General features: G+C 37.0%; 1 protein-coding gene across 1 annotated transcript in view; it reads right to left on the bottom strand.

Annotated features, from left to right (window-relative positions):
• Window positions 1–325: 325 nt before the first annotated feature.
• The window catches only part of tp73 (tumor protein p73), a 63,357-nt gene continuing 37,334 nt past the window's right edge, over window positions 326–26,348 (bottom strand). Inside the window, exons 7-14 of the mRNA XM_039669857.2 lie at window positions 20,504–20,613; window positions 20,105–20,247; window positions 19,213–19,301; window positions 16,056–16,180; window positions 14,025–14,173; window positions 11,479–11,611; window positions 5,271–5,364; window positions 326–2,629 (exon numbers count right to left, since the gene is read on the bottom strand). Coding sequence (XP_039525791.1) covers window positions 2,315–2,629; window positions 5,271–5,364; window positions 11,479–11,611; window positions 14,025–14,173; window positions 16,056–16,180; window positions 19,213–19,301; window positions 20,105–20,247; window positions 20,504–20,613 — 1,158 coding nt within the window. The 3' untranslated portion in view covers window positions 326–2,314. The remainder of the gene's footprint in view (window positions 2,630–5,270; window positions 5,365–11,478; window positions 11,612–14,024; window positions 14,174–16,055; window positions 16,181–19,212; window positions 19,302–20,104; window positions 20,248–20,503; window positions 20,614–26,348) is intronic.

Below are 26,348 nucleotides of genomic sequence, written 5' to 3'. Positions count from 1 at the left end.
AATGTCAGTAATATTAACTAAAATTGAATAGCCTATTATGTTTTAATAAATAAAGATGTCTGAAATGTACTTTTAACCCACAAATGTGTAGGCATTTAATGATTGTTTACTGGGCATAACCAGTTTTACTAGTTTTACATGGTGATAAATGGGCCAAAGGCCGGAAAGAGCACATTCTTCTCTCAGATAATTGTCAAAAGCCAAGATCTCTTTTAGATGCTCTCCACTTTCGTCTCATCAATGGCCAATATGAAATGACTGAAGTCCAGCAGTAGTGGGTGATCCACAACCAATACTGACCTTACCTTAAATAATTAAAACACCCTCAGTTTTACACACTTTAGTATTTATTTGAAAAAGAAATCACTTTACATGATAATTCAAACATGGCGATATAAAAAAGAAACAGCATAACAGCTCTTTAATGAAAACACAAGATATTAACTCTTAAAAACATTTCTAAAATCTGTAGTTGTCAAAATGACACAGCGTGACATAATACTGACTGATATTTACTGCAAATATAACATAGTTTACAATATCCTAAAGCCATAAAGTGCTTGGATCGATATGATGGCATTTCACCATCATGGCCAATTTAAAATCCTCATTTTGTCCTCATTTTGAACCTCTTGAGTGGCATCCAATTTAAGATGTGCTGTTATCATGTGAATAATATAGTTAACACTAGTTATTTACAAATGCATTAGCTTGTTGAATAAAGGTTACAGATGTACCTTTAACTATACAATCCACCAAATTATTAATGTTCAAGACAGCTCTTAGTTCAGTTTTATACACAGACTGTAGGAGTAAGACATATAAATTCATTCCTTATTTTCCATAGAGGACAATGTTCCTTTGATGAAGACTGAAACTCATCTGAAACACGTTTCTGTATTACGAGCAGTGGTTTTTGATGGGATCTGGGATCATACCATGATACTTGTGTGGGTCAGCTGAACTAAAGTACTTCAGACTTTGTCTTAGAACTATAGTTCTAGTGATATTAAAGTAAATCTGGGTCTTAAAGAGAACATTCAAGATTTAGTTATTTTGTCTTGAGACAGGTGAATCACAAAATGAGGTTCAGGTCATTTTCAGCCGCAAAATAAAAAAAAACATAAAAAATAAATTAGAATTATATTTTGATTAAATGCCAAATTTAAAATTTTAAGGCAATTACAAATTGTAGCACCAAAATTCTTATTGGGGTAATGCACATAATATGAATGTATTTATACATCATGGTAGTATTTGTTGTGCTTTATGTTGATTTAAAAATGCATTACTATGATTTTTCAAATAATGGCACAATGTCAAAAATTAGAATAGCCCTAATGTCTATGCAAAATTATAATTTAAAATGTTTTCTTTTGAATTTTTTTTCTTTTGATTCTGGTATGAAATGTGACCAGGAATTGTGCTTGTAAGATTCACCTTAGTACCTTGATTGAGCCATAATTAACATCAATAACATCCTAAAATTAGAGACAATAAAATGATAACATTTAACATAAGGCATCTAAAAAAGTAAAAATAGACATGATAAATAAAACCTTGTCCTGCAAGGCTAAAACCACAAAACAGGTGAACTTTAAAAGTCTGATTGTAAAGGCATTGAAAAAAAAATGCTTCTGGTGATACAGTGTCTCCTTTCAACAACATAATACTTAAGAAAATACCACTTCAAAAGCAGTAAAAGATGTCCTGTTAAAAAAAAAAAAAACCTGTTACCTATAAATTTACCTGCACTTCTATGGTGCGGTCTTCATCACTGTCATTGTAAAACTTTGATAACGTACAAATAATAGTTATGGTATGCCAATGTAATGAGACAATAAATCAAATACAGAATGCCTTCTGACATAGCTATACATATATAGCTTTGTCAAAATAAGTGAATATAAAGTAGGATTTAGTGGGTCAAAGTATCCATGTTATCTACGGACTTTACTTTACACGTTTTTTTTTCCTTTTATCATACATGATTGCACAATTATAATTTACAACAAGCCAAAAAAAAATAAATAAGGCAATATTTTTAAATCATACACCACTTCTAACCATTCATAACTACATCCTATTAATATCATTCATTTTAGTAATTTTTTTTTGAGTGTGTGTGATGTAATATTAGCATAAGGCCATCTAATAAAATGATTCGCTTGAACCTCGGAGCTCATAAAAAAGGAATTTATACTCATCAAATCATTCGTTGTCAAACATGGAAGTGCGACTATATGGAAAATATAAACCGTCCATTGCAATTTTAAGAACCCAGTACGGACAATATAGAGATGGAAAACGGTTCTCAGCGAAGGTCGCTTTCTGCAAACTCCTCCTTGATGGAGTGCTTGTGTATCCTGCAGTCGGGCATATCGAAGCCGAAGTCGGCCCACTCGTCTCCCCCCGTGGCCCCGCTGCGGTTCGGGATGGTGATGGTGTGACGCACCCGGAAGTGCACAGCCTCCATGACGCGCTGGCGCTGCAGTTCTCCTCCGGGGCCGATGGCCATCGTGGCCATGTTACTGCTGGAGCGGATGTAGTCGTGGCCCTGCTTCATGTCCTGCAGGCCCCTCCAGATCGCCAGCCGGAACTGTTCAGGGATCTTCAGGGCCCCAAGATCCTGAGGAACACAAGATCACAGGTAGTAAGTACATCGTGCTCACAGTAAACATCATGCTATGAATGTTCATTGTAGAAAAAAACAGGCCTTTGAGAATCATATCTTACTATAGAGTGCAAGAGTCGGCTTCTGGAAGTTAAAACTCTTTTAATATTTTTAATGATAACTTAAAGGGTTAGTTCACCCAAAAATGAAAATTAAGTCATTAATTACTCACCCCCATGCTGTACCAACCCCGTAAGACCTTCGTTCGTCTTCGGAACACAAATGAAGATATTTTTGATTAAATTTGAGAGCTGTATAACTACCACATTGGCTCCTAAGGGACTGCCTCTTGACGGCCCAGAAAGTCAATGAAGAAAATGTTTAAATATCCCAAGTGACTACCGTGGCTCAACTATATGTTTATCAAGCGACGCGAATACTTTTTGTGCGAAAAAACAAACAAAAATAACGAGTTCATTCGACTATTTCTTTTCTTCCTTGTAGGCCAGAACGAGAATTCCTTAGATTTCCACGACGCATGCGCGAGATTTGCGATCTGCTTACGCCAGCTTACACTACTTCAGATCGCAATTCTCGCGCATGCGTCGTGGAAATCTATAAGGAAGTCTCGTTCTGGCCTACAAGGAAGAAAAGAAATAGTCGAATAAACTCATTATTTTTGTTTGTTTTTTCGCACAAAAAGTATTCGCGTCGCTTGATAAACATATAGTTGAACCACGGTAGTCACTTGGGATATTTAAACATTTTCTTCATTGACTTTTTGGGCCGTCAAGAGGCAGTCCCTTAGGAGCCAATGTGGTAGTTATACAGCTCTCAAATTTAATCAAAAATATCTTCATTTGTGTTCCGAAGACGAACGAAGGTCTTACGGGGTTGGTACAGCATGGGGGTGAGTAATTAATGACTTAATTTTCATTTTTGGGTGAACTAACCCTTTAAAGGGATACTCCGCTTTTTTTGGAAAAAGGCTCATTTTACCACTCCCCCAGAGTTAAACAGTTGAGTTTTACAGTTTTCGAATCCATTCAGCTGATTTCCGGATATTTGGAAGAATATCAGTAACCAGACAGTTTCTGGTCTCATTGACTCCCAAATCGGCTGAATGGATTCGAAAACTGTAAAACTCAATTGTTTAACTCTGGGGGAGTTGTAAAATGAGCCTATTTCAAAAAAAGTGGAGTATCCCTTTAAAGACAAAATTGCTGTGAGCTACAAGGTTGTTAACTTTTTCGCCAGCGTTTTTGAGAAAAATTGCCAGTCACCACCAGCATTTTTTGACATTTTCACAAAATATGTATGAATATCTGAATATGCAATTTATCTAAAGAACAAACAGATCCTCTGCTTTTAAATCCGTTTTATTCTAGCTTAAATATATATTTTTTTTTTCTTTTGTCAAGACTGCATCCAGATCGAATTCAAGAAATCAAAAATGATGATCAAAATATAGATGGAGTAGATTGGGGCAATCAACACCCCTAATGCTTCACAGTAGCTCGTTCTGGGTCGACATTTCATTCGGTAACATTAGGCAGTTTTGATTTAAATGCTGTTTAATATTGATGATCGTGTTATTTTACGTTACGTTATATTTGCGTGTGCTTATATATAAGCACAGGTGAAGAAGACGCAGAAACAAGCGATAGAATATATATATTCTATCGCTTGTTTCTGCTTCTTCTTCACCTGTGCTTTTATCAGGAGACTCAGTACTCATTCAGAAGATGTCTAACAGCGCCCCCTACCCAGCGAACAGTGAAAACACAGAAAGCCGGACATATTTGTCAATGGCTGGGAAAGAGTTAATTGAAAGTATTTGGTTCTGTTGAAGCCTTCAGACTGCATTATTTTAACTTGTTTTTTAAAATAATCATTTAACAGATTAACGGAAATTGTGGTGAAACACTACATTACCCATGATCCTCTACAGAAAAGTCCACCAATCAGAGAGTCATGATAATCAAACGCACCAAAAGAGCTCTTTACTCCGCCCACTTTAATGAAACACTGTAAATGACGTAATCGAGTCTCCACGCTTTCAAAATACTTAAATATTTCTCAATCGTGTTTAATTCAATTATTCTGTTCACAAAGCTTCATGGGATTGTAGTTCTTTAAAAAAGTGGATGGGCACTGTTGCACTCTATTACATGACATATCTATGTATCCCACTAAATTTTGTGTTGTTATACAAAAATATTTGTCCACAAAAGAGTCCTGACCAATCAGAATCAAGTATTTCAAATCTGATTTAACCAAGTGCAACATGTTCCTGCGGATCAACATCTTTGTTGATAATGGATAAACATTCCAATCATCCAATCAGATCTGACGGATAAGTTTACAGGTTATGTTAAGCTCAGGCTTACAACCAGGGTTAGATGCTTCAGCATCAGTGTTATTTACCTATCATTTCCCTCTGATTCATTTTAGGGATAAGTTGCAGGGTTAGGTTTAGGATTACATTTTCAGACAGGAATGTTGTTCCAGGATCAACAAAATATGTTGACCCTATAACTTGGCAAAATCACAGTGGCAAAAATTGGCTGGACAGTGGACACTAATGCAGTCTATAAGGATAAAACACAAATGATTCAAGAATGAAAACACCTTATAGGCAGAACTGCTGGTTTACCTCCATAGAAAGAGTCTGAAGGTGGTACACACTCTGGAGTCCCTGGGACGTGAAGTAGTCGATACAGTTTTGGCAGCCCAGGCTGGTTAAGAAACTGTTCAGAGACAAAAGGAACCCCACTAAGACCAAGCGGCTGCGTCCTGTGAATTACATATTCACCCATGGAGAACATAACAAGCAAAGCACCACGGCATTTGCATCTGCACAGGGATTATTATCAATTACTGATGGAATTAATAATGTGAGTGTATTTATACAAAATACTTATTTAAAATAAAGCATTTGTATTGTAATCATAATTATCATCAAATCTTTGATTATACAAACACCAGTTAAATATGATGAAATGTTCAGCAAAAATGAATGTAATATATGCTACCATTTAAATGTTCGGTAAAATTTATAAATGTTTTTTTAAAGAAGTCTCATATGCTCACCAAGGCTGCATTATTTGTTATATAAATACAGTAAAAACAGTAATATTGTGAAATATTATAACAATAATTTAAAATTCTTCTATTTTCATATTTTATATGTAATTTATTCCTGTGATCAAAGCTGAATTTTTAGCATCAGTCTTCAGTCACATTCTTAATTAAAAAAATTCTTTATATTATCAATGTTAAAACACTTGTGGTGCTTAATATTTCTGTGGAACATGTGATAGATTTTGATGAATAGAAAATACAAAAAAAAACAATCATTTAATTGAAAAAAATATATATATATATATATATATATTTAAGAATGTAAAAGTTTTAGCTGTCACTCTTAATTGAATGCATCTTTGTTGAATAAAATAATGAATTTCTTAAAAAAAAATTTTTTGAATGGTAGTTAAATGAAATGCTGCATGCAAATTTATTTTCAGAATTTGCATAGGATTTTGTTTTATTAAAAAATGCAATCAACATGCAATTACATTAATGATGCATAACAAGTTTTTCATTGTGTATTGATCTTTTTATTATAAATATAAAAAAGATTTGTTTGATACAATCAAAACAGCAAATGTAGCAAATTTAAAGCCGACAGAGTTATTTTTAAGGCTGAGCAAATAAAACAAACAAAACTACAAGAAAGTGAGTAAAGTATGTGTAGCAATTCAACATCTGACCGTAAAGTGTTTTGAAATGGCTTAATGATCACAGTATCTGATTTAATAAAGCAATTTTAGTCATTTTAAACTAAACATATGCATCTATAATTATGGCATAGTTGTCATAATTATATGCTGCCCTTAATATTCACCCTGATACATTGATAATTAAATGGAGATGGAACATTGATAGTAATAAATAAAAAAAAAATTGACAATGGAGTTCGTAAAATAATGCAATGTGCATGGAAAATTTTAAACTAAAACACATTTAGTTTAAAAAAAAATACCACTCTAGGTGCCAATATATAAGACTTATGGTTGGAAAAGTAGCACAAATGACAATGCTAGAAACTTAATTAATAATGTAAACTGGTTCTGGGTGGCAGTGGACTGAAAAACATAACAGGGTGAAAGTGAATCTCAAAAAAACTGAATGGATAACATCATACATGGTCATATATTTTAATCAAAAAAAAAAAAGAAAAAATGATAGTTTGCTTCATCAACTGCAATCGAGGATTTTTTTTTAAAACCGTGCACTCAAATTTAATCGAGGAATCGTGACAGCCCTAGTTATAATTAAAATGTGTAATATATTTTTTAAATAACATTAATTATAATAAATTATTATAACATCATAATATTTTCCTAATTTTTTATTGTAAAACTGTAATAAAAAAAGAAATGAGTTTAAATACAATTGTAGTATTTGATGAATGCTTATACTGTAGGGAGAATTTAATGAAAAATTATGAGAATTACAAAAATAAAGTCCAGATCTGTGACAGAAATGAGTATTTATGGAGAAAATGTGCTTAATTATCATGTAAATCTGTCACAATGCACAAACCATTAACAGTGCTTCACCCGAAAATGTCAATTCTGACAAGTAATTACGCACCCTCATGACGTTCCAAACCCGTAAAACTTTCGCTCTTCTTCGAAACATGAATTAAGATATTTTAATGCAATCTGAGAAATTTCTGTCCCCAGAGAGATTCTAAAGAGATTTATGTTTCTTATTCCCTCACATTGACAGTTACTAATTATTACAATATATGAAATGACATAGGCCTGTTTTCAATTCAAAATGGTGACATTAGAAAAAAGTTTGCCTGATTATTTTTGTCAGTCGTTTAACACTTTTATCCTAAAACCGCTGTCAAATATGAAATGTTTAGTTTAGCTACTTACATCTTATCTCACATTTTATCTTACATTTTATGACTGTTTACTGAAGGGTCAAGTTGTGCTGGAATTAGCGGTCAGCAGCTTCTGTGAACATTAAACCCGCCTACTTTGATTTGATTGGTCACCTCAAATATTTTGACATTGACGAGCGATGTTAGTCTGAAGCAGCTCAGATGAGAAGATCTTGGTGCTGTGCAAAAGCCTTGCACCATAAAAATAGTGATAATACTATATTAAGCAATTATGTCACAACATTTATTACATAGCCTACACCTCAGAAAAATATTAAGATCTGGACCTCATAGCTAGCTATTGCCAGCAGTAAACAGAAGCTCAAGCATTCTTTCTTGTGTGCAAAAACTAATGAGGTTCATTCTCATGTTACGCAGCACTTTTGAGCTTCTGCAAGAACCAATGAGGTTCATTCTTGTGTTACGCAGCACGTTTGAGCTTCAGCAAGAACCAATGAGGTTCATTCTCGTGTTACGCAACACATTTGGGCTTTAACACCAATGAGGTTAATTCTCGTTTCAGCATGTTTGAGCTTCAGCAAGAACCAATGAGGTTCAACAATTTATCTCGCCCATCAAGTGTCTCATCATGTTTGATCGTCTGTTTATTTTCACTGATCAATGTTTATATGTGAATAAAAGCCTAAATTAAATCTGTTCATCATAAAAAGTGATTTTTAGAAAATTTGGGCTAATCTGCTCAATTCATATGGATTAGTTTTATGATCGCTTAATGAACTTAGTAAACGCAACTACCACATTCAATATCAATAGAGGGACAGAAATCTCTCAGATTAAATTAAAAAGATCTTCATTTGTGTTCTGAATATGAACAAAAATCTTATGGGCTTAGAACAACATGAGGGTGAGTAACTGATTACAATTTCTTCATTTTTGGGTGAACTATCCGTTTAAAACAAATCAAGCCAAATGTATTTTTTTCTTTTTGATTTTGGGGTGTACCAGACATGTTTTTGTGAGATTCACCTGATGAAAACTGCACAGGCCATATAGGCACCTCACCACCCCCTACCAAGCCCAATGTGATAAATAAATAACTGCATGTAATCGGCTGTATGTATAATGATGTAAAATGTAAACACATAAAGTGTTTGAAATTTGAATATACATATTAATGAAAAGGTGTGATTTAAAGTCAAAATGTTTCTCTGGCCAGCAGAGAAATATTTTTAAAAAGATAATACTCTTATGTACAAGTCTGAAATAGGAACCTCTTTAAAAAAAAAAAAAATTCATTACAATCAAAATTCTCTTTTGTGCATTAGCACAAAAAAAAGGATCAGTATACTGTAACTCGACAGCTGTAACTATGTAAAGATAGAAGATGAAGTCGTGGTGAAATGGAGATGCATCTAAAGAGGCATTTTGAATGATTTAAGGTTGCTCTTTATCTCTAAATTACTTTTTACACCTGTTCACTTCATACATTTTTACTGATCGAATAGATATCTGATTTGTTAAAACGGTTCCATTTACACATGGCCACATAAATGTGTCTCCGCAAAACGGATATAAATCTGATCTTCAATTCCCGTGCTATATGCAAATTTAACGGAGTTCATGTCAATGAATGAAACAGATAAACGCTGCATTTTATTTATCAATAGAATCAATAGGACCGCAATAGGAGAAAGGGCGGCATCAGAATGCATGAAGTGACTAGGTGTAAAAAAGTCCTAGTGCACATGTGTCAAAGTTAATTCACTGTCCTGCAGAGTTAAGCTCCATCCAGCTCCAAACCACCAGTTTCTAGTACCCAAAAGACCTTGAATAGCTGATTTAGCTGTGTTTAATCCACAAGTTTCCGAGGGGCGCTCCTGTAAAAAATAAAGTGGGTGAAACTTCTGGTGAGGCGGCGGAAGTAGCATTCCAATGGTATTTTTTGTGTTAGTTAGCGAAGAGGCTAGCTGTTTTTCGGAGAATTATTTTACTATTTAAAGACGCAAATCTTTATGAGAGATGTCGTTACGGAGCTCAGGGACAACATGTGCTGTTCGTGGTTGTATGTATAACCGGACTAAACTAATTCAGTGGTTTAAAGGTATAGAGGAGGATTTTCTTTTTCCGGGTGGGTAGTCTATACTATTGGTCCACCTAAGTGTCAATCATTCTGGTGATATGTTTACGTAAGGCCGTCGTACGTGCTCATCCCTATGTAGTTTTCACTTTCAGGTGTATTATGTCGGAGTTGCGGTTTCAGCCATTCCTTTGAAAATGGCTGAGGGTCGAAACAGAAAAAAATTTATACGAAGTGTATGATAAGAAGAGAATATAGAAACAAGACCAGAGAGATTTTGGGTTAATATCACACGCTGGCGTGCGCTAAAAGCACAGGTTGGGCTTCTCACTGATGCCGCAGTCGCGAAGATTCTACTAGACAGGTAAAGTTTGTCATGCTATTTGGAGAAATCAATTTAAAATCACTAGTAAAAGTTAATGCAAGCTACTTAGCAATGCTAGCCCTGGCACAAGTCATGCACCGCATAGTCACGGTAAACATCTCAATTTGTCTAAAGTAGCCTTTTGACCAAATGATAAATGGTATCACCCTGAAATATTCTAAAACCTTGTGTGTTCATGTGTTCATATTCTAAAACCTTGTGTGTTTATACACAAATGCAACAAGCTACTTCTCCATTACATATGCAACTATGTATAAAAATAACGTATTATTAACAATGAGACATATTAGGTTAAGGACCAACGTAATAGCACTGCTTATATGTTGCCATGTAACGTAATTGCGATTTGCAAAATAGTTTCCTCAGAACGTATTTCGTGTGATACAGGGTTGCACATACCATGTCTTGAGTCCTCGGTCACTCAATCGATCAGTATAATAAGTAAATAAAACACGGAAGGGCATTTGACATGTTTTCTTTTTTATGAATGTTTTTGAGTTAGTTTATAATTTGCAACATAATTGTGTAAGGCGTAAGACGTTCCCTCTCGGGAGCAAGAGTGTTGTGTTTGTCCATGTGCATTTTTTTTTTTTTAAAAATTGGAGAGGGCGGGTCTTCTCTAAAATTCGGAAAGATCCTCCGCTATACCTTTAAACATGATTGTTTTGAACATAAGCTGAAAACGAAATCAGAGTGATCCTGCCAGAGCCCGTCTCTGATCCTGCCAACGACTGTAACGTTAGTTTCCATCAACTCCCAAAATACGACGAATTTTCCTGTGTACATTTGTTTAAATTCTTAATATTTTATAAACTCTATCAGCATGTGATTGGCTGTTCGCTACTGATGTTACAGCTAAACTCAGGATCAAAGCCTGTGTTGACAGAATACCAAATATGCCAGTTAATGTATTCAAGTAGCACATTCATTTATAATTTTGAACTCCAAAGCACAATGACTAAGTGTGTATTTTTTATTTTAATTGTTTGTCAGCTCGCACAACTGTCTGTCACCATGCCTTGATGAGTATTGATTATTAATAATGTTATTATAATACTCCCAATCAACTACTGCGGAGGGTAAAGGTACTGTTATTTTACCCTTTTTAATTTCGTTGAGGTTGTGTTCCCACATCGTTAGCTAGTTTGGATCGCTATAACTTGAATAACTGTCAACTGTTGAATGAACGAGTGTCAAGCATGTCAAGTCACGCTTTGTTTACTTCGCGCCCACTTTTGACGCAAGGCCTCATGGGGCGTAGGAAACTTGTGGATAAGGGTTGGAGCTGAGCTCTGCTGGCCCTCTAAAACTGAATCTGACACCTCTGCTCTATAGAATAAGACAACCTGAAGCCACTCTTGATGAGACACATGAGGCTAATTTCAGTCGCACTGCTGTAAGAATCCATATGAAAGAAGCTGAATATCATTTGTAGTCTGTGTACGCGTGTGTCAGGTTGGTGCTACTGCAGGGTGAAGTACCTGACGAGGCTGGGGTCGGGGTTGTAAGGTGGGGGAGGGGTACAGTGAGAGGTGGACACTATAGACTGTGACGGGTGAGCTCCATTCACGTCGCCGTTAGACTGCATGTGGTGTCCACCCAGCATGTTGGTTCCTGCATGAAAAAATCCACAACAGCCAATCGTCAAAACCTAAATGAACACTCACCAAGCATCAAATGAGCATCACATGGGATTTAGAGATCAAATAACACTTTGCTATTAGCCAAATGTCTGGTAGATTTGCTATGCAATGCAAATGTCATTGCTAGAACAATAGTCTCGCCTTCATTGAACGAAAGCAAATCAAAATACCCTTGTAAAAAAGAAGTGCGCTTGATTGTATTGAATGTGCAATTGTAGTGTACTTCAAATCTTAAAAACTACTTGCAGTTATTACTGAAATACAAAGGTCACTTCAGTCTAAGTGCACTTTGTAATAGTTTTAAATGAATGTATATTTTAAATGTATGTTTTAGTAATCTTTTGCCGAAGTACTTGATTAGAATTTTAACTAGTGTTATTTGAGATTAAATTTAAAGTTTATGGGCTCTATCTTGCACCCGGCGCAAATGACTTTATACACTGACACATTTATCATTCCTATTTTGCACGCGCGCAAAGCGGGTTTTTTTTTCCTCCACAGACGCACGTCGGTAAACTAGGAAATTAACTTGCGCTCCCTGGGCAGGTTGGCGCAAAAAGGAGGCGTGTGTCGGCACAAACAATTCCTAGTGCTATTTTGCAGTTCCAGAAAACAATTGCGCCAATGACCAGAAAAAAACCTGGTCTAAAGTCAGTGGCGCGTTGCGCGTTGTTCATAATGCTATTTTAAGCGCGCCTGCTTGGCCATAATACAGAGAGTGAACAACGCGCATACACTGTAGATGATTCTCTCATCTACACAGATGCATTTTACTTTTTGCAAATGATACATTATTATAAGAAAAAAAATATAAACATGAGGGAAATCATTGTTGTGTCCATGATGATGGGAAAAATAGGCATAAAACTTACACATTTACCCAAGTTATTATATGCATGTTTAACCGAAGCTAATTTGGGTGGGTTTGTCCCATTCCCAATGTCCCTTCTCTTTCTTTCACGGCCCTTACGAGAACATCGAACCGATGTGAACCGATTGTGAAGTGCGCCTGGTTAATGCGCCGTTAAAATAGAATTGCGCCATGGAACAAGCGCACCTCGTTCATCACGCTCTTAAAGGGAATGTGATATGACGCTCTTATTGGTTTATTTCCGTTACGCCCAAACCACTATGAATAATGAAGCTACTCCAGACCAACCCCTTTTAGATTTGCGCCAGGCGCAAGACGCATTTATCCCGCTGGGAAAATAGCAACAGCGCCGGGATCCGCCCACAAAGTTATAATATATTTTAATTGTACTAAATATATTTTAATTGTACTAAATTGCAACTACATTATCACACATGTGCAATTATGAATATATTTAAACACATGAAGTACAAGTTTCAAATTAAATTTTTTTTTTTTTTAGCCTTTATTTAACCAGGAAAAAAATCCCATTGAGATTACTAATCTCTTTTTCAAGGGAGTCCTGGCCAAGACAGCGGCACAGATCACAACAATTTAGTACACTACAGACAATTTTATAACAATTTCATAAGACTATTTAAAACATTCACAAACCATAGATTTAATTTCCAAACCTTTGAGCAAGTGTTTAAATTGGCCTATTGAAACCAGGTCCTTTTAATTTCCAGAAATTTTGTAAATTGTTCCATGTTGTGGGGGCAGAATAGTGAAATGCCACCTTACCAGCTTCTGTGCGGACATTTGGTACAGACAGTAGCAGTGAGTCCTGTGAGCATAAAGAATACAGTCCAGCCCCCTTTGGTTGAATGTATTCACACAAATATGAGGGGAGCAGACACAGAATACCCTTATAAATAAACATATACCAATAACTGAGTCTACGATTTTCCAGTGCTGGCCAGCCCACACGTGTGTAAAGTTCACAGTGGTGTGTGCGAGGCTTACAGTTTGTGATGAACCTCAATGCGGCATGATAAACAGAGTCCAGTAGTTTCAATAGTTGGATCGGGGCATTCATATAAATGAGGTCACCATAATCCAGAATGGGTGTAAATGTTGCAGCTACAAGTTTTTTTTTCTAAAGTAAAAGCCAATTTTTAGTCTTAGTTTCCTAACCAAATGTTCAACATGTCCTTTAAAACTAAGACTGTCATCAATTAAAATACCTAGATATTTAAAAGATTTAACTCTTTCAATTTCTGCCCCTTGAAGAGTGACAATTGTTCTACAATACACATTAAAGTGTATTGTAGTCTAAATGCTTGTCAGTACAGTTGGGAGTACACTATAACCACATTTTAAAGACAACAGAATTATGAAATTTTATACAAAGATGTACTTGTAATTACTACTTGAGTGGGTAAAAAAAATAACCTCCAAATAAAGTAGTTTTTAAACTTTAACTTTTTTTTAAAGAGTTGGTTGGAGATGAACTGGTTGTGGAGGAGCTTACCCATATGTGACATGGATGCAGAGGGTCCTGCGCTCTGCTGAGTCTGTTGTGTCACCAGCTGATTCACTGAGGGAAGCTTGCTGATGGACCCGTGCATCTTGTTCATGTTATTGAGTGTGCCATATGGAGACGGAGAGGTAATATGACTCCTGTGAATCACATGAGAGGAATCACATATTTTATAGATGCTGAAGAATAAGCTGAAAGAGGCCATTTCATGGACAGCTGAAAATGCTTTTGATACGTAGACATACTTGATTATTCACAGTGCAAAGCAGTGGTGTAGTCTACGTGATACACAGGTATACACCGTATACCCACAAGAAAATGTCAAAGAAAAAGAAAAAGTGTTAAGAAATTAGGACAAAAGTATTGTAATTTTCATAGTGTAATATAAAATTAAAATGTAATGTAGACTGAGACTCTATATCATAACTAAAAAGATGTTTGAGCCCTCTTTAGGTAGGCTACAAGTCGATGCTTTTTCGTTGTTCAATGTGCACAGGTCATGGGTCAAAGCCAGTTGAAGCTCTTAATTTTGAGCTCTCAACGTGCACCATATTGATGCATTTAACCTTACAGACAACATGCCCAAATTTAAATGACACATCCAACCCCCGGACATTTGAAAAGCTTGCTACGCCACTGTCCATATACCCACTTAAAAAAGCGTGAAGATTCGTAACAACATCGTTTTGTGAAAGAACTTTCATTCATAAATTCACCCGCCTCCTGTGTTTGCGCAGCAACACGGATCGAATCACGGAATCCAGTCACAAATGTAACTTTGCCTACTTTAAAGCGGAACGTCACGCAATTTGGCCATTTTTGAATGAATAAATCAAAAGTAGGGATGTACAATGAATCAAATCTCGATATGTACTAGTGTCTATGAATATTAAAGTAAAATATTAAATATTCACTACAAAAAACTAGACTACACCACTGGTGCAAAGCCCTCTCATCAGTTCACAAAGCCATGTACTGAAACTGAGCTGGCTTGTATGACATTTTATTTATGGCAGTTATGATATTACAATCAACAGCAAATCATAACAGAGGTCATTTACATACAGTTATTCATCTCTCATTGCAAATTATGTTTATTGGCAAAATTTACTGACTTTCAGCTGTTTGCAATGAACAAATCAAACAAAAGTAATTGTTTGAAAAAATAGCTAAAAAAAAATTGGTTTCCCAATTTCAACTGAAAATGCAACTTTTAATGACTTATGCTGTCTCAAAAGTTTTCAACTTCTTGACTCCCTCACAACAGCACAAATCTGCAAAACAGATGTTGTCTCAAGCACACCTGATGCCACTAATCAAGGGCTTCATTAGTAGCTCCAGACGTGCTTGAGCTAGAACACATTAAATATCTGAACTGGCTAGGTTTGTTGAGTGCCACTTTTTACTACATGTTAGAAATATGGCCAAAGAAGGGCCATAAGTCAAAAGAATGGTCACGAATGTAACTATATAGTGTGTCTTAAAGTTACAGTAGCAAAAATGCCTTTTTTGTGCAAAACTTGACTCAAAAAATATAAAATAAAACAGAGAAGTGTTGTATAAATATATATACAGTACTGTTCAAAGTTTGGGGGCGGTAAGATTTGAGGTTGGTAATGTAAAGTCACCTAGGCTGCATTTATTTGATCAAACATACAGTAAAACGGTAATTTTGTGAAATATTATAACAATTTAAAATAACTGTTTTCAATTTGAATATATTTTAAAATGCAATGTATTCCTGTGTTGAATTTTCAGCATCATTACTCCAGTTTTCAGTGTCATGTGTCAGTGATCCATCTTCAAATCCTTCTAATATGCTGATTTGCTGCTCAAGAAACATTTCTAACTATTATCAATGTTGAAAACAGTTGTGCTGCTCCATATTTTTGTGGAAACTATTTTTTTTTCTTCCCAGGATTCTTCCAGGAACGATTGTCAAATGATTGTCAAATGCTGATTGTCTGTCACTTGACTCTGAACTTTTAAATATATGCATATGATGCATAAATAAACACTCACTGTCTCTGTAGGAGCTGCTGTTGTTGTTGTCTGTATGAGTCCACTAACTGCTGTGGTACAAACTCCACAAGTTCCAGACTGTCCTTTATCTTCATCAGGATGTCAAAATTCTCCCGACCACGCACCTGCAAATCAATCCAAATATATTACAATCAAGGTCAAGGTCAAGGTCACTTTTATTTAAATAGTACCTTAAAACAGCATTACTGCTGACCAAGGTTCTTCACAGAACACTATAAATACAATTGTCATACAAATTACATATAAAATTTTGACTTACTAAGGCTACATATCCACAGTTATGAGTAGGCCTAAAAGAAAAGATGCATTTTCAGAGCTGACTTGAATACATGTAAAGAAGAAGCTAACCTAACAGATTGAGGTAACGAATTCCACAGCCTCGGATCAAAAACGGAGAAGGCTCTATCACCTTTAGATTTCAAGCAAGAGTGTGAGACAGTTAATAATTTGTCAGAGGACGATCTTATGGCTCGTTTCCACTGAGTGGTACGGTACAGTACAGTTCGGTTCGGTACGCAATTATTTGCGTTTCCACTGTCAAAAGTTGTGAATGGTACCAAAAAGCCGAACCGTACCGTACCACTTTTTAGGTACCCTTCCGTTGGGGTACCTAGCGCAGTGAAAGGGTACTAAAAGGTGGAGCTAGACTCACTGCAGAACGGTGATTGGTGGACAGAGTATCGTCACTCACGCGTGCTACAAGGGCATTAGAAGCATACAGTTGAAATTTAATTCTATTGTTATTGTGCCACGAAATGTAGTTTCTCAGGTGAGAAAGTAGTTTTTGAAAGCTCAAATCTGTGGTTTATTTATAGATTTATGATCATTTGACTGAGATCCATTCCAAGTGATCACCGGACGCTCGCGCTCGTGTCCCCCGCCTGGAACAGCCTTTCCTCGGCTAGTCGTTCTGATGTTTGCCGCTGTCTCGGACGTCTCTGTAGTGGTTAAACATGAGATATAATTCGTCTTCTATAAACCTAACAGGTGATCTTTGGTCTTGTGAATCTATAATTCGTTTCCTGGCCAATAGTATTGGCAGAAGGCTATGTGAAGTTTCATATCTTTGAGCGCTGAATTTGTATATTTGACTGACTGAATTGTTTCTTTATGTTATTTAAACTTTACTGTATATCTTTTTGTACCTTTTACTTATACTTTTATAATGGCTATTATTGATAAAAACTGAAATTCAACAAAAGAGATAGTTTTGTATTTTTTTTTTTTAATTTTATTACAAGATCATCTGTTGTTTATTGCAACATTTGTACCAATGCGATATGCAATACATTACATATTGCCTGGAATATGTTTAATATTTTTAAATTTAAACGAAAAGAGGCAGGGCTGTGTTTTATATTTAGTTTTGTTATATATAAAGTTACATACATGCAGTGAATATAATCAATAGGCTATGCATTGCCTGAACCACATTTTCGTGCTTTATAATGTTAAAAATGTATTGAAATTAAATCGAAAAGAAGCAGAGTGGTGTTTTATAAATATTTTGTTTTATTGTTGCCTAAAAGGAACATACAGAGATAACCGGAGTCGCAGAGCCAGAGAGAGCCGAGTGCCGCGTTCAAGAACGCGCTGTTCCATTAGCAGAATTACTGGACTCGCGTCCTCGGGATCATTCTCCTGAGTCGGACTTTGCGTTGGCTACTTGGTATTGAGAAACGCCTAATGCCAGCGCTTGTTTCTAGTGACAAACATGCCGAGAAGCAAGAACAAGATCTGCTTTCTGTCATCCATTGTTGTTTATATATCGCTTTCTTCGCGCGAAAATGATGTCGATCGCTTCTTTCCAGCTACACCATGCCTATCAAGTAAGGGTACTGTTGACGGTGGAAACGCAAGTAGGATCATGTTGTACCCGACCTGACCCGTACTGTACTGTACCGTACCGTACCCCTCAGTGGAAACGAGCCATTAGAGTTCTTGGTGGAGAGTATGGACAAATAAGGTCTGAGATATAAACTGAAGCAAGACCATGCAAGGCTTAAAATACAAAAGTCAAAACCTTGTACTCAATTCTGTACTTGACCGGTAACCATTGCAAATGTGATAAAATAGGGGTGATATGCCAACGCATTCTCATCCTTTAACGTCATATAGAACGCTATATGACAAAACGGCGCTATACTACGCACATGGCACCCGTTATCGTTAATATAACACGTGCTGTGAGGGCTAAGTTTAGGTGTGGGGTAGGGTGTGTGTGTGTCATATTCACGCTAAAGGATTTATAACGTCTTGGGTTCGCGTGTTATATTAACGATAAAGGGTGCCATGTGCGTAGTATAGCGCCGTTTTTGCATATAGCGTTCTATATGACGTTAAAGGATGAGAACGGGCTGGATATGCTCACGTTTTTTCTTCCCCATTAAGAAACGAGCTGCAGCATTTTGTACCAGTACATTGCAAGTGCATTAGTGAAAACTGGTTGATACCAGCATACAAAGTGTTGCAATAATCCATCTAGTGTTGCAATAAGTGTTTCAATTTCTGTAAACTCCTGAGCTGGAAAAAACTGCCTCTGACAACAGAGTTTATTTGCTTGTCAAATTTTAACTCAGAGTCGACAATGACACCCAGGTTTTTTTTACATTGAGTGCGAATATTGGCTTTCAGAGGTCCTAAATTAGAGGTCAGGCCATCTACTAAATGGGAGGTGTCAAATAAAATAACTTCAGTTTCATTTTCATTTAAAGCAGCTCTATGCAGTTTTTTTTTTTTTTTACCTTAACTGAATAGCTATTTTCGGGTTGAATGTTGTGCATCTCTCCCCCAAGTCTCTGAGTGCAGAGACATGTCTGCGTGAATGCTATTTACGACAGTACAAGTATTCCACAGCGACTCTAGGACTCTAGTTTGACAAAAACGGAATTCTTGCAAAGTGCTGCTTTAACTGAAGGAAATTATCACCCATCCAACTTTAAATGCCATTTACACAGGCTAATAAATCTGATAAGGACTAAGAACCAGATTTTATTGGTATGCACAACTGTATCATCCGGATAAATATGATAAGTAACCTGATGAGATTCAAAAATGTAATGAAGGAGCATATATAATGAAATAATAACTTGAGACATTTGTTATTGGACATAAAATTGCATGGTTCCACACTCACTGGTATGTAATACATCTCTTCTTCTCCATGTCGCCTCTTCTTGATGTTGATGGAAGGCCCCGTAATATTGGCTGGATTCTGCTTGAAGTCTGTAAATTCATAAACAGAATCTCCAGTTTTAACCAGAGATAAAATAACTAAGGGTATGTTCACACTTGCACTTTGGTTTTCTTTGTTCTATTAGTCCAAACCAAAAAATAAAATAACATATTTAGTCTTGGGTCATGTAGCATTCACACTGTAATTTTTAACAACAAACCTAAAGATGCCAAACAAAAAAAACCTCTTTTATGACGTGTATTTTGCTACGGACATCTTGTGCGTACATATGTATTTTTACCAGTTGAGAAGTCAAACCAGCAACAGGAATACCTCCGTTGCACTCAAATTAAGATCTGCTGCGAGGAGATTGTGTTTCTGATGCCTGTACCAAACTCTAATGGGCAACGTAGCTCCTATGACGAGAAAAATCAGGTATGCTTGAGCATTCTGCCATTTTTAAGGCATTCTGTCCTAAATCCATACATTCTTGAGCATTCTGTCAACAAACCCAAAACAGGATGATGTTGTGACATCACGTCCTGTTTTGGGTTCTTTTATATGTCTTTGATCCGTGTTGCGTTCATATTTCAGTCGGACCATGGCAGAGTTCTTTTGGAAGTGGACTGAGACTTTTCTTTTCAGGGATTTCAGTGTGCTTGTTTGGTGCGCACCAGGGTTCAGATGGCAGTGTTCACACTTATTCAAATGAACGGCACTAACAGAGCAATCACACCAGGGTACGTTTTAATCGAACCAAACCTGCCAAGTGTGAACACACTATGAGAACATTTAAAAGATTAGAAACTTATTTTAAATATGATATGAAGAAAGCAATGCATTCATGGCTTACTTCGTTTATTGGCATTTCCATTTTTGGCCACGCTATCATTTAGCGCCTGTTGCTCCCTGAAATGATCCTCATCTGCTTTGCGGTCACGACCCGGACACGCACAAATCCGGCCCTCAAACGAACGCCTACCGAGAACCTGTCCACTGTGGGAAAAGATGGTAGAGTTCAGCTTTAACTTTTGGCATCACCAAACTGAATCTACCCATTCAGTTTTCCAAGTCATGTTTATAATTCGCATGTTGTTGTCATGCAGTTCATAGTTAAGAATTCATAGTGCTCATTTTTAAGTACATTTTGTTGACTTCTGTTTGTCTGAAGCAAAATAGTTTTTCAGTTTTTCAGCATGTGACAAGCAAGTAGTATTCATTGCTGAGGAAAACAGAAAAGGCGTTCACTCACTCTCGTGTCTCCAGCGTGATGATGATGAGGATGGGTCTGCGGTTCATTCCACCGACACAGCTGCTGTTGCACATGAAATTATATAGAATGGTTGTGAACTCAGTCCCCACCTTTGAGAAAGAGAGACAAAGAGAAACATATTCAGTTTCTAGCATTGCATTATGGCAAATATAGCATATCGTATGGCATTGGAAAGTCAAATTCACTTTAATAATTGAATTTAGCTTCACTCAGCAACACTGAAATTAACCAGTTCAAAAAACTGATATACGTAGTGAGATATCAGTCAATAATGTTCAAGATGTCCTTTTTTTTTAAATGCAGTGTTTTTTAGTCAGTCAATGTTTTTGAACACTTAATTAATTCATTTAAATAAATGCTTAAAAAGAACCAGAAATGTATTTATTTAACAATAGCACTGACAAAACGTAAGAAATATGTACCTCTAGGTGGCGCCACCAACTTGCCATTAAACTCAAAACAGTCAACAGAGGAAGGAATAGAGGAATAACTACACAGGTATGGGCTCTATGCAAAACTGCACTACTTCCTGAACTTCAGCCAGCTCCTTGATTCCTGTCTGCCATTATTGGACAATTTGATTAATTCAGGTGTGCTTGACCTCAGTAGTCACGACAACAATAATCAGACACACCTGAATTAATCAATGTGTCTGCGCGTGACGTCACCGTCGGCCGGCGTGCCTGCAGTTCCTCACAGTGAGTGGCAAAAAGACTGAGCGGCTGTATATGTGTTCAGCGTGAATGCCGCGAAAAACAAACACAACACACACAAATAAATTGGGAAAGAGCTTTGCGATTGACTGTAGGCCCACAACTAGATTTGACAAAACATCGGAGGTATATTTTTACAGACTGCTATAGAAAGAGGAGCAAATGGATCGCTGCAATTCACAGAAACAACTGGACTCCAGTCAGCGAAAGGTGGATTTGCAGTTATCATTTTGTGTCAATATGCTGAATTTAGCTGTAAAACCATACCCATATATTTTGTATTGGTATATACATTAACAGCTCATCAATTAAATATTTATCATTGCATATTCTGAATTATATTTTTTTAATAAACACTGACCAAAAAACTTATAAAGTTTTAGGGCTGGACGATATGATATATATATATATATATATATAGCTATATATAGCCTATATATAGGCTATATAACACTGATATAAGTGATAACCCGGATTTAGACCTACCTATATTATATTTATATAAAGCGTTCACAGGCAAATGTGCTTTATGTTTAGGTCTATATTGCCTTTATTTCCCCGGTGTCGAAATCAGGCAATAAATGTCAGGCAAAACGATTCCTGGCTGCATGTCAATATCCATGGATCACTGGATCTTTAGTAAGTTGTAAGGAACACTATTTTGAGTCCAACATTTAGTTTAAATTGATAAAATTGTTCGATTTAGTTGCATTTCCGCAGTTTTCCCCTATTAAATCCAGTCACGCAGCAGATCTTTTGCCACTCGGTCAGGCTGAGGGGGGTTGTCACGCGGGAAAGTCACGTGTCAATGCATTCCCTCTATAATGCCAGACAGGAAACAAGAAGCTGGCTGAAGTTCGGGAAGTAGTGGAGCTGTGCATAGAGCCCATTGTTACTGAGAATAATCCTTTGGCTATTTATAGCCAGTCAGAACATGTTAATCGTCCTGAACCAAGAGATCATTGCATGGTTTCACACATTTTTAAACAATCAATCATGTATATGTGTAAATTTGTGCACGCTTGTTTCATGAGAGTATGTGCATGAATGCACAGTTTGTTTGTGTTCAGTATGTGTGCTTTTGTGACTGCACATAGAAAACCAAAGAAATGTTCTCTCTAAAGCATTAAGCACGCTAAACTTGTACTTCAAGCTGTTATACATTTACTGTAAACCAGTTTCTTGGGGCTTATTGCTTTAATGCATGATACGACACAAAAGAGTGTGTTACTATTGGCACGTCTGTAAATCTCCACACACACACACATACACACACACTTGTGCACACCAGAAAGCCGCTTCAGACAGCGCTTGAATGAACAAAAACACACAAATGTATGCCAAAATCGCTGTTTTGTAGAGTATCCTCACAAACACTGTTAAATTTAGTTAGTACATAATGTACGTAGAGTTGTGAGAAAAAAAGATCCCTGTCATATGCGTCAGGTCTTAAAGTGACAGCAGCCTATAAACCAGTGCTGTGATGTCTCTGATTAATGTTAATCAAAGAACAAAAGAGAGAAAAATCACTCTTGACTGAATAACATTTGTAGCTTTAAGAAGAATTTATCTATATTGAATTTATAATTAATACATTGAAGACTGTAAAGTGATGGATAACTTTATTCAATTTCTGTATATATCCTACCTTTTAGACCTACTTAAAAATCTTAAAGCACTGTTAACAAGGTTACATGGGTATAAATAGGGATGGGCACAAGTACTCGAGTACTCGGAACGTGACAGCGACGTTCGGTCGATCATGAAAAAGAAGACTTAAAAAAAAACCTGACTGGTTATTTCAGCATTTTGGGTGGTACCTGAGGTTAGCGTTAGACAGCACGCCTTGCAGACCGGTGAAATAAAGTGAAGTGGATTTGAAATGCATAGACCCCTAGATAAAGTTAAAGGGACACCAGGCAGGAATCCCGTTTTTGTCAAACAGCGACTCCTAGAGTCGCCGTGGAGTACTTGTATAGTACATTGTGTTTAATTTGTTGTTTAATGAGATCTAGTATTTGTTGTTAGTGGTGAGAATTTTCACGTGATTAAATACATAGATTCGACAATTATCCCCATGAACTTTAATGGTCCAGAACTTTTGCCAAGTGTGTCATCTGGGTTCAGGGTTCTAATCCTTGCTAGTAGTAGTTTATTTTAAAACTGATTTTTTATTAGTGATTGTATATCAAGCAGGGACACATTTTTTGTGGTTTTGTGATTTCACCATAACAAATATAGTCTCCCAGTCCCCGCAAACTGATTGAAGTGTGCGTCCGTGACTGTGCGCGTCACAACCAGACTGTAAAAAAAGATGGACGACGCCCCTTCGCTCTTTTCCATCAGAGAGAACTGAAGCCGCCAGTGTCTCGATATGACGCTGACATCTTGGAACTTGAGTCTGCGCACTTGCGTGTTTCGGGACCAGTCATGCGCAGTCGTGAGCAGGAAGTAAAGCCGCGAAATCAAGGCCGCGCCCTCCTTCGCGCTGAATCAAACGCAAGCACACGCCCCGCACTTTCATTAAGTGTCCTCTGTCTGCTTCGTTCTTCTCCAATGATGTCTGCTGATTGCCGAACCTCGTTAAAATAAGGTAAATACAACTACTAACCACATAATCAACATTATTAAAAAAAGTCCGCTGGTGCTTCAGTGACTACCTCGCACAGAGAACCTGTCAATCACAGCTGTTTATTATACAAACTTATTTTAAAAACGAACACTTGAAATTACATCAACGTGATAGAAACTACAGTAAATGACAGAAACTATCTTTGGAAAAAGAATATGTGAAGTGTAATTTAATTGTTTAGTTGGTCTCGCGTCCCATTGAATAACATGGGGAGGAGGGGGTTATGAGCTACACTAGGTCCGGTCACAGGGGGGCGATCGAGACGTTTTGGCTTCACTTTTGAGGGCTTGTGCGGCACGCTTGGTCACAACAGAACACTGGCCCTCATTTATCATTCTTGCGTAGAAACGGCCGTATATGTTGGCGTAAGATTATGCTTACACTCCTCTCACCGCCTGATTTATGAAGCTGTGCGTACCTTTGAAATTTACCCTTGATAAATCCCGCGGCCGAAAATGATCATCATTAGAATAACGCGCCCCTAAATATTCAAGTCTCTGCTCCCCCCACACCCTTATTTTACGGCATGGACACACGGAAGACGGCAAATAAGAGAAACTTCTCCGACGTGGAGCCGAAATGACCTATCACAATGCATTATTTCACAGCACGTCTGTTGAATCAATATTCAGTTTCGAATCACGTCACATGTATTATAGTGATGATGATGATGTGATGTGAAGTATCATTCATTCACATTAATAATTGCATGACAATTTGTAATATTCTTATTCTTATTATTGTTATTATGATTTGTATTAATGACGCTTATTGTTATTCATAAGAAGGATGCCGTTATTATTTGTATTATTATTATCATTTAAAAGAAGAAGAATGTATTTTTTATTATTTTGTCAGTCTGAATAATTTTTTGGTCATTGAAAGCCTTTCATTACCGAACCCAGTCCGTGCGCACCTGCCGGGATAATCGTCAGGGTAAAGCACACAAATCAAATGCTTTGGTAAAGTCACACAAATTAAACATTGAAGTCTACGTTGCACAAAAATAAACACTGAAGTTTATAATTACTATGTTGTCTTTTTGTTTTTTTTGTTTTTTAGAGTGGGTTATAATATATCATATCTTTTAGTTTGTCAGTGCGTTTTGTGGTGTTAGGAATTTTTCTGCGCATTCCCGCACTAACTCAAAACGTGCGTACACCACCTCCTGAGCTGGTGTAGGATTTGAGCGTGCCATACGCCAACGTCCATATTGATAAATCTCAAAGTCACCGTGGTTTTGGGTGTACGCAAGGTGTACACTGGACATTTGGTGTACGCACTTTTGATAAATGAGGGCCACTGTATCTGCGCCACTGATCACAACGGCAAGCACTTTGGACTTGATTTAAAAAACAACACATTTCAGATCGCCTCTTATTTAACAAACGAATTAAATGAATGCTCTACAAGAATTAACTGGAGATGTTTTATTTGTTTGTATTGGTACATCCGTGCCACGCAATATTTCAATGGGGACATATCACACCCGCAAATTACGCCTATGCTCGTGTCTGACTCCGCGCTCTGTCAGTCTGCCGTTTCCTCTTTCTCTGTTCCTCCGACAATGCTTTCCTGGCTTTCTGCATCTTATATGCCAGCTCAGCCATGATGATAGTGTGACAAACTCCATCCCTCTCTACCTTGTTCCTGGATGGGGTGTGTATGTGTGCAGTGCCGTAAAGGAATATGTTACATCGCGAGAGCTGATATCACGCGATACTTCCTGAAACTGAGGCCAGACCAAAGTTTTAAGTGAGATTTTTCCGCTCACAGGCACCAGGGGGGGGCGAGACGGCCACCATTCAACCCGAAAGAAGTCATAGAACCATTTCAATAACTGTGAAGCTGTTCAGTTAAGCTAAAAAACTCAGAATCCTTTCTAAGTGCAAGATGGGCAGCGCCAATCTGTCATATACATATCAGTGTTGTAGTCGAGACCACCTCACTCGAGTCCGAGTCGAGACCGAGACCAGAGAGAGTCGAGTCCGAGTCAAGACCGAGTCCATAGAGAGTCGAGTCCGAGTCGAGTCCGAGACCAGAGACGGTCGAGTCCGAGTCGAGACCGAGACCAGTGAGGGTTGATTACCTAATTTACTTTTATTTACTTAGAAAAATCCTTTTTTTTTTTTACTGAATTTACTTAGAGTTTAAAAAATATGATCAGTTTAGGGTAAAAAGGCCACATAGTAGGTGGTGTTAAAAGTAATTTTATTACAATTTGTCATGCGCAGTTGCGCACTAGAAAATCACCAATCACTGGGCGTGTCAATCAATTTAAAGAAATAGTTTATTAACATACATTAATAATCATGAAAAATATTTTGAATTGAACTCGAGTGGACTCGGGAATAAGTCCGAGTCCTAAAAAAAAAAATGTTCGAGTACGAGTCAATTCCGAGTCCAAATGCACACGAGTCCATGACAAGACCAAGACCATTAAAATATGGTCTCGAGACCGAGTCCGAGACGAGTCCGA

Source organism: Pimephales promelas, chromosome 14 (genome assembly GCF_988280905.1).
Source record: "Pimephales promelas chromosome 14, fPimPro1.hap1.1, whole genome shotgun sequence".
NCBI lineage: Eukaryota > Metazoa > Chordata > Actinopteri > Cypriniformes > Leuciscidae > Pimephales > Pimephales promelas.
The sequence above is the reverse complement of the archived record's forward strand: the minus strand, read 5'-3'. Positions and strand labels throughout refer to the sequence as shown.